A 9,265-nucleotide genomic window follows, 5' to 3' on the forward strand; every position below is an offset into this window, starting at 1 on the left:
CGCGGCTGGTGGTTGCGCCGTCCATTCGGTCCATTCGCCGGCGATGCGCGCGCGCCGATTGCGGCCGCCTCGCGCGTACGAACGCGGGCTCAAGGCTGGCAGTTGTTGCCTGCGCTGCATTGCATGGATCGACCCATGCGGTCTGAACTGAAGCTCTTCTGAATTCTGAAATTGGGTGGAGCGAACGCCCGGGGGAGCTTGCTTTAATTGGGCTGTTCAGATTCCAGAACGAGTGGATGAAATTGGCAGACTTTTGGTTCAAACATGTTTCTGAAAATCTGCTGCAATTGCACGAGGTTCAAACATTTTGGCCGGGGGAGCTTGCTTTTATTGGTTTTTTCAGACTTCAGAATGAATGAATGGTTGACTTTCAGTTGGCTAAAATTGCCAGACTTTCGGTTCAAAAATGTTTCTGAAAATCTGCTGCAAGGTTTTAGTAGGCCTATTTTATTTATAACATAGATGTAGCACTGTCAGCTCACTCGGTGGGACCAACCTTTGGTTTGGCCCTTGCTTGTTACCATCAATTTTGCTGCAAATTTGAACCCTGAATTTAGAAAAGGTATGAGAAACTTGCTTCTTCCGCACGAACGATTGTGTAGAAACTCAAGTTCACCGCACCACGCTAAACCCGGGACATGAATACTAGTAATTAGCAATGGTCAAACCGTACCAATATATCGAAGTAATATCACTGGACAAGGTAAAAGAACGCTGCACAAAACAGTGCAAAAACATGTTGAGCTGTTTTCAACCTCAACAGGAGGGGCAGGAACAGAGAGGGGGTCACTGATCGCAAAGAAGCAATCGGTGGACCGTTAGCTTTTCCCCGTAATAAATAGGATCATGCACGCTCATTTAATCAGTTACTGCACAAGTGTGCTGTCAGCATGTGCGTCGCGCAGCGTAACTTCTACGGAGTAGTATTTTCTCACCTCGTGTGTAGGCTGATTGGAGTTCTTACTGCCATAAAATGTACTCTTTGCCGGTCCACGCTGAAACCACGAGCACGGACCGTGTCAGAGTGTCGCCAGCTGAATTCCCTTCTTCCTCCACATGTAAAGTCTTCGGTCGCTTCACCTCTGCGGTTTACTGCACACAGGGTGCTTCAGGTAATCAGGTTAATGTCTCTCTGCCACCTGTTGTTGCGGATCTCATCAATGTGGGGGTGATCCGTACCTGACTGGTAGGTTCATCATTCTTGCTGCGTGAAACAGGAAAGGTACTGCGCTGTGACAGTCACCAGTAACCTAAAATTTGTCCAGTAGTATCGGTGTGTATCTTCGGTGTTTTTTTTTTCCTCTCTTGAAAACAGGTGTGATCCTTTCTTTCTCTTGCTGACATCTCACATGAGCACCTGAAATCTTTGACTGCTGAGCCGCGTGCAGGCTGCAGAGCGCCTACGAGCATCCGAGGTCACCTGCGCGCCCTCCCTGATCGGGTGGCAGCTCACGTCGTTCTCTGACGAGGGCTGCCGGCTTCGTCCGGCTCGCTACCATCCGTAGCTACTACTAGGTGACAATCAATTTATGTTCACTACTCCATCAACCTACGGGTTTAAAAAATTATTATATTTGAAAATTATTTAGAAATTAAACCCTTAGCCAATTTTAATTGTTTACCTACTACTCTCTCAGTTTTTCAATACTTCAACATAGTACTTAGTAGATATGTGCTGATCTTTATTCAATTACGATTGATTTTTAATTATTAATTACTCTATACACTTTTTCATTCACATTCACACTTTTTTTCATTTTCTATCGCATCTTCATACATTGTGTTTAGCATAAAAATTAATACTTTTCATCACTTCCTCACGTACATGTACAAATAATCTACATGTGACACTCATCATGCTATATACCTTAACTTAGTATTTCTAAATTAACAATAACATAAATAGGTAATTAGAATAATATATTAGTTTACTTTTGGACTTTTTCGAACGATGCACATGAAGATAATTAGATTAATATTTAGGTATTTATTTTAGGTTATTTTTAATAACAACATACGTGGAATTTTAAGTTATGATTTATAATGATATACATGGGTAAATTGGACGAAGATTATGGGGTTACTTTAGATTAGTTTTTATAATGGTAGAGCTCGATAATTTAGATATAGGTTTATGGTTTATTTTAGAATATTTTCATAATGATAGTGGTGGGTAACTTTTTAGAAAATATAATAGAACAATGACTATGATTATTAGAGTTTACAGGATTGTGTTTGATGTGATGTTTCTGATTTTTGTGAAAATTTCTAGGATTTTTTTCCTAATGTGTCTCATTAGAACTAATGCGGACTCTCCAATGGAAAAAATGAGACCCTATTGTTACACAACTATTACCTTTAGCTACCTCTCATACAATACTTTCATCGGGTTGCGATAGATTTTTGTTAGTAACTACCGTATAACATTTTCATCTATATTTACAATCTTTAACTTTTCACTTTGCATCGTCAGTATGCGCTTGAATTTGTTTAACGGACCCTAAGTTTGAGCTATAATTGTAACGTAGAAATCTATATTCTCATCACTTCCTCTATATCTTTATAAATGGTGACACACATCAATACCTATGTACCTTAATTATTATATCATATACTAATAGTGAAACAAATAAATGATTTAGAATCATATATTGACATATATTTTTAATTAAGGTGATTTGGATTCAAAAGTAGGGTTAACTCATGTTATATTTAATGATAGCATATGTGGGTAATATAGATGCAAACTTAAGAGTTTATTTAAGTTATTTTTTAAGTATTTGTGGTTGGCAATTTAGTTGCAAATTTAGGGGTTTATTTGAAATATTATTTATAATGGCATAAGTGGATAATTTAGATGAAGATTAGGGGGTTACTTTAGTATGATGGCAGAGGTGGGTGACTTAGATATAGATTTAGGGGGTTACTTTAGGGTATTTTCATAATGGCATATGTGGGTAATTTTTTAGAAAATATAATAGATCCAATGGCTATGATGATTTGATCCTACCGATTGATGGCCAGATGTTTTGCTTTTTTGTGAGAATTTCTAGAATTTCTCTCTTTTTTAAAGTGTTCATGTAGGATACTAGTTGGTTTCACCTGGAGGCTAGTAATAGTAAAATAACGTTACTGGTAACAACGTTAGGCTGTTGGGGTTATTGGCTTCTCGCGTTGGGTTCCTGAATCCTGACACTGGGAGTTTCTCTTCGAGTGCTTCATGGATTTGCAAGCGAGCATTCAAATTTCGGGGGTGTTTGGTTCCGCGGACTAAAGTTTAGTCCCTGTCACATTGAATGTTTAGATACTAATTAGAAGGATTAAATATGAGCTAATTATAAAACCAATTGCACAGATAGAGGCTAATTTGCGAGACGAATCTATTAAGTCTAATTACATGATTTGATAATGTGATGCTACATTAAATATGTGCTAATCATGAATCAATTAGGCTTAATAGATTCATCGTGAATTAGCCTCCATTTGTGCAATTGGTTTTATAATTAGCTCATGTTTAGTCCTCCTAATTAGTATCTAAATATTCAATGTGACAAAGGAACTTTAATCCGTGGAACTAAACACCCCTTTCTTTTCTTATGTGTTCCTGGGGAACCAAAATTCAGAGGGGGAAGGCAAAATGACCATGTCTCTTCCACGTTGACTGTCAAAAGTTGAGATCGATCGATAATTCCTTGAGGAGGGGCACATGGGCCACATGGGTGTGTGCACGGATCTGTTTACAGGGTGGTCCTGTGGCGATTGGGCATGGAAACCGCACAATTAATGGCTTAAACGATCTACTGTTCCTATCGTGATGCGAGTGTAAACTTGGATAGAATTTTTCACAGTGGTCTCTCTCTGAAAGGATCTACACTAAGAGTTTTCTTTCCCTTTGTTTCTAGAACAAAGAAAAAGAAAGAATACTCGTATTTGAGCAGACAACCTTTCAGAACGGGAGCGGACATCGCTCAGTCCTCAGTGCATTAGCGTCATCTCTTCCAAGCTGACGAGCACAGTAAACACAGGTCCCTGAAAATGTCAACAGAGTCACTTGGGCAACGAACGACACGCAGCAGACCCGTTTTCATCTGCAAGTGGCAAGCGGCTCCACTGCCTCACCCCAATAACTGCTCCCGCCCCGAACAGGGCCATTTTACCCTCACCCCAGACCCAGTACAGCAGGCGCTGCCACATGCACAGGAAACTGACCAACATCTCGATTGTGGCTGCTCCGACGAGATGGGCGCGCGCTCCGCCGGCAGCCAGTCAGTTACTGGCTGCTTACTGCTGTGGTCTGTGGTATCATTTCGGTATGAAGCTGGCGCCAGGTGCAGTCAAACATCCGGATTCGTACCGCCCCAAGGAATTAAAAACGCTTTGCTTCGAGCAAGAAGCCAAGAACTCGGATCCGAGGCTCGGGACGACGACTCGTAAGCCGTAGCGCTAGCGCGCGCGCACAGCAGCACGGCGACCCTACGGCTAGGAGACGACGGAGAATGTGGCGCGGCGGACCAAACAGTTTAAGCGCATGAATATACGTACGGCGAAGCCCGGCCGTCGGTTCCGGTACGATGGCATGGCGCCGCCCGTGCCGCGCGGCGCGGCGCGGCGAGGGAGGGATCGAGGCGGCGGGCGGCGGCGCAGCCCGCGGCGGACCAAACCGCGCACCAACCGCTGTCGCCGTCGGTCGGGAACGTACAGTACGCGTGCCGGCTCGTCCCTTGGCGCCCGGCCGCCGCCGCGCCCGCGCGCGATGTGCACACGGTGCGGCGCGCACCAACACGGGCGCCGCACGCCCTATGAAACAGCGACGGCCCGATCGTTCGATCTGGACGGCGGAGATCTGCCTGCCCCTCGTGGCGCGGCGCGCCTGACGGCTGGAACCCAAGAAGATTCTCATCCTCCAGCGCTGGGCACGGGGCTGGCCAGTCAGTCCCGTACTGGGTCCTCGGCGGCACGTACGCCAGCCGCCCAGGGCACCACGCTCTATTTATGCCGCTAGCTAGCGACACCGGCCGGGTCACTTGGACACTGGTAGTCACTTGGTCCGTTCTCAGTTCTCACTAGCTACAGCTCCATTCGCCGTTCCGATCGTCCCTGGCAGGTCGGGATGGGGCGGTCGCCGTGCTGCGAGAAGGAGGCCAGGCTGAAGAAGGGCCCGTGGACGCCGGAGGAGGACCAGAAGCTGCTCGCCTTCATCGAGCAGCACGGCCACGGCTGCTGGCGCTCGCTGCCGGCCAAGGCTGGTCAGTGAGAGCTAGATCCTCGTTCTTTTTGCTAGTGTGCATCATGCATGGATCAAGTGTGTAGTGTACTGATGCTGTTGCCTTTGCTGGACAGGGCTGCGGCGGTGCGGCAAGAGCTGCCGGCTCCGGTGGACCAACTACCTGCGGCCGGACATCAAGCGGGGCAAGTTCACGCTCCAGGAGGAGCAGACCATCATCCAGCTCCACGCCCTGCTCGGCAACAGGTGATGCGCCACTCGCTCATCGATCACCATCATCATGCACTGCTTGATTCACCCGCGACAATTCGACAACTCTTGCGCGCGTGTGCCCTGTGTGCATGCGCACGCAATTCAGCAGGAAATTGTACTGTCCCGGGCAGAAGCTATCCTATCCGGCCTGCATCTGATCTGCAAGAACGTGGTGAAATTGAAGCGTGAAAAGAAAATTATTTTTCTTTGGTCCGTCACTAGTCACTGCCCAGTGGGATTGGCTAATCACGTTTGCCATCAATGCTAGCTGCCGAGCCCGCTAGCCTCGCTGTGCCTCGCCATCCATGTCAGGGAGGGCGCTGGACCATCGTCACCGCTCGCTTGTCGCCCCGCGGCCTGGTCCTGCCATGTTGACCTCGCCACGCTCCCCATCATTCTTGCCATCCCGGCCTGTCTCTCCCTCCCTCCGACCGTCCGTCCGTCCTGCACCACGAGCTCCTTCAATTCCTCCCCCCCTCCTCGCACCACACGCACCTCTAATCATTTAGTATTTACACTCGCCATTTCTTTTATCGTGTTGTGCGTCACATTTCCGGACACGACCCCCTTGTCATGTGAAAATAACAGAGCAGGAGAGGTGAAAATTGACTGACATGCTCGTGTTCCATCCGCAGGTGGTCGGCGATCGCGACGCACCTGCCCAAGCGCACGGACAACGAGATCAAGAACTACTGGAACACGCACCTCAAGAAGCGCCTCGCCAAGATGGGCATCGACCCCGTCACGCACAAGCCCCGAGCCGACGCGCCCGGCGCCACGGCCTCCGGGGCGCGCTACAGGGCCGCCGCGCACCTCAGCCACACGGCGCAGTGGGAGAGCGCGCGGCTCGAGGCCGAGGCGCGCCTGGCGCGCGAGGCCAAGCTGCGCGCGCTCGCCTCGCCGCCGCCGCCGCCCGCTTCCGCGCCGGCGGCCAGCGGGCTCGAGTCGCCCACCTCGACGCTCAGCTTCTCCGAGGGCGCGATGTTCGCCGGCGCGGCCCACGACGACGTGCCCGGCGCGGCGCGCGCGCCCGTCGTCCTGACGCCGCGCTCGTACGGGGAGGCGTTCGGGGAGCACGGCGACGCGCCGGGCTTCCTTGCCGGCGTCCTTCTCGACTGTTCTGTCGCCGGCGCGGAGCAGAGGTTCGCTGCCGCGTCGACGGACGCCAGCGTCGGCGAGCAGCAGGAGGAGGAGGACAAGGGCTACTGGAGCAGCATTCTGAATATGGTCAACTCGTCCATGTCGTCGTCGCTGACTTCCGAGGCTGTCACGGACCCGGCGATGTACTTGCCGGCGGTGCCAGAGTTCTGATCGAGTAGCTGTCGTGCATTAACGAACTTGTGCTAATGTTACTTTGTCAAGGATGTTCCTAGGTGTTTTGGTTGTAGTGGGCTAATGGTTGTCGATGTGGTTTGGTTTTTTATGTGCAATAAACATGTACTGATTTTGTTTTTGGGTGTCTCTGATCGAGTACAAATAATAGTGCTAATGGACGTACATGTGTTTCTGAAATTTGGCGCTCTCTTTTTCCACGAAGGTCCTCGCCTGAATTTCATTACCATAACAGCAACGGAATTACACAGTTTGATAGTTTTAGTATCCGGGACTGGTAACCAGCAACAGATTCAGACGAAGCCATCAATAGAGAGGCGCACAGGGCCTTCTGACTGAAGCTTGCAGAAAGATTAGACTTTTCAACAACCAGAGTAACATAAACCTAAACAGAAAATAAAATCTTCTCATGTTCCACCAGAGGGCTGATTTGTTGAGCATTTCCGCTTCTACCAGAGCAGCACGACCCCATTATCGCGAGTCAGTGCTTCCTGCGCATGGAAGTGAAGCACCGTTGTCTTCATTGCTTCCGCTCCAGCCTTCAAGTTCTGTTTGTCATTTGGCTTCTGAGGACCTACCCAAAATGAAATGAAAGCAGATGTTGAACACACAATCTCGGTAGGAGATTTTATATATTTTTTGTCGAAGTAAATTGCATTTCTTGCTTTCCACAGGGCCCAATGGATAGCTGGAAGGCCTACCATATGAATACTTCTAGTTCGAGGTATAAATTTGGCGCTCTCTAAGCGTTCAAGAAAAATTGGAATCACGGTACATGTGTTCTAAATCCCATTGCTACACTCTCCCCGCATGCATTACTAGTGATATGGCTTCGAACTTGTTAACCCTAGGGGCATTTCGAGCTTACTCAGCCCTGTAACTTTCGTTATCCTTCCACTACCAAACCAAGCTCGTGTGTCCCATCGCGCCTTCCATTTTCCCGTAGTAATGGTCTCTTGGACACAGGACACTCCACTAATGTGCCTCTGCCTCCTCTAGTTCTATCGTCGTTACATATGTGATTTGTTAATTAAAACATAATTGCTACTTACTCCCTCCGTCTTTGAATATAAGTATTGAAGTGTTTAAAATTTGTATCAAATACAAGACATCCTAGAATTTTTGGACAAGTATTAAAGGAAATCATTTAATTTTCCTTAGCTCTCAGCTTCATACTTACCTACTATTCTATTCCTTCCTCCGTTGCTTAATCTTAGAAACAACATTAATTACGGCTGGTAAACAAGGAGGTCTCGGAGGGTACATGGTCTTAATATGAACGGAGGGAGTAGTGCCGTACCAATAAAGATGAGGAATAGGCTTTCAGGCATGACTCTTAAGGGAGAAATGCAAATTAAGGAGCACAAATCTACCAACCTTCCTTCAAGGATCCGTGAAAGAGAACGCCCTCTCGGGCTACGTATGATGGATTGTTGGCGTTGGTGCAGAGATGACTCTGCCGCTCAACGAAGCACTCGCACGCTCTACAAAACAACACATTTCCGCCGCAAGTTAACATAAATCGAAAGCTTTGGATCCCTATTAACGAGCAGCGACGCACGAGCGTCTTGGACGAAGGTCACCTCTCGACCATACCAGACCATAGTGGGTGTGGGTGCGGTGCGAGTGAAGTCGGCTTGCACGTCAACATCGTAAAAGACCACGCCGTTATCTGGTTTTTCGGCCTTCAAAGTGTTTATACCGTCCGTCTGTCTAACAACATAATGAGGTGCGGCGAAAACATCGTAGAGGCCTACGTTATTAACGTGCCGGCGTTTGTGGTTTGGTTCGTACTGCTAGCACTCACTGTTTGCCTTCCCCTTGCTTAGTTGGAATTCTGTATACTGCCTTTCACCGTGGCCGCCATCAGCTTCACGGCGGAAGGAAGCGGAACCCAGCCAATTACACGACGCTTTTTTCCCGGCGGCGTTCCAGACTTCCCCAGTCCAGCCAACAGGTCTTTTTCCATCGTATGCGTCGCGCGGCCCACACAAAGGCCCACCGCCCACCAGCTGTCACAAAAGGGCCCGACCTTGTTTAGTAGTAGTAGCCGTACACACACTGACACACAAAAGCCCAATAATTATGGGCCAAACTATCAGCCCAAGAAGTCTGGAGCGCTTCGGCCCGGCATAATCTCTAACCGACGAAACCTGCGGACAAACTCGCACACGCCATTGGAACTGGACTGGAAGTCCAGTCCCAGAGACATCGGGAATTCTATCGACGCCCTTCTGGTGGGCTGGTGAATGGCTCGGCTCGGCGGTCCCCACCAACCTCAGCCCATCGGCCGTCGCCGCCGGCCACCTCGCACGCCCTGGCGCGGGCTCGCGGCCCTGAGCTTTTCCCGCTCCGCTTTCACTAGCGTCGTGTGGCTTACCTCGTCTCCCTCTCCCACGTCCTTGACGACTACGGCGGCCACCTCGCCTTCTTCCTCCTACTCGTGCCACCGCGCCG

The 9,265-nt window shown here is 48.9% G+C and overlaps 1 protein-coding gene across 1 annotated transcript; it reads left to right on the forward strand.

The window, feature by feature from the left end:
* The first annotated feature begins 5,004 nt into the window (after positions 1–5,004).
* On the forward strand, positions 5,005–6,988 carry LOC101773694 (transcription factor MYB16). Its single transcript, XM_004952833.4, has 3 exons — positions 5,005–5,246; positions 5,341–5,470; positions 6,112–6,988. The coding sequence occupies exons 1-3, from the start codon at positions 5,111–5,113 to the stop codon at positions 6,785–6,787; spliced, it is 942 nt and encodes a 313-aa protein (XP_004952890.1). The 5' UTR covers positions 5,005–5,110; the 3' UTR covers positions 6,788–6,988.
* Positions 6,989–9,265: the final 2,277 nt, after the last annotated feature.

The sequence above is a fragment of the Setaria italica genome, chromosome I (genome assembly GCF_000263155.2).
Source record: "Setaria italica strain Yugu1 chromosome I, Setaria_italica_v2.0, whole genome shotgun sequence".
Taxonomy (NCBI): Eukaryota; Viridiplantae; Streptophyta; class Magnoliopsida; order Poales; family Poaceae; genus Setaria; species Setaria italica.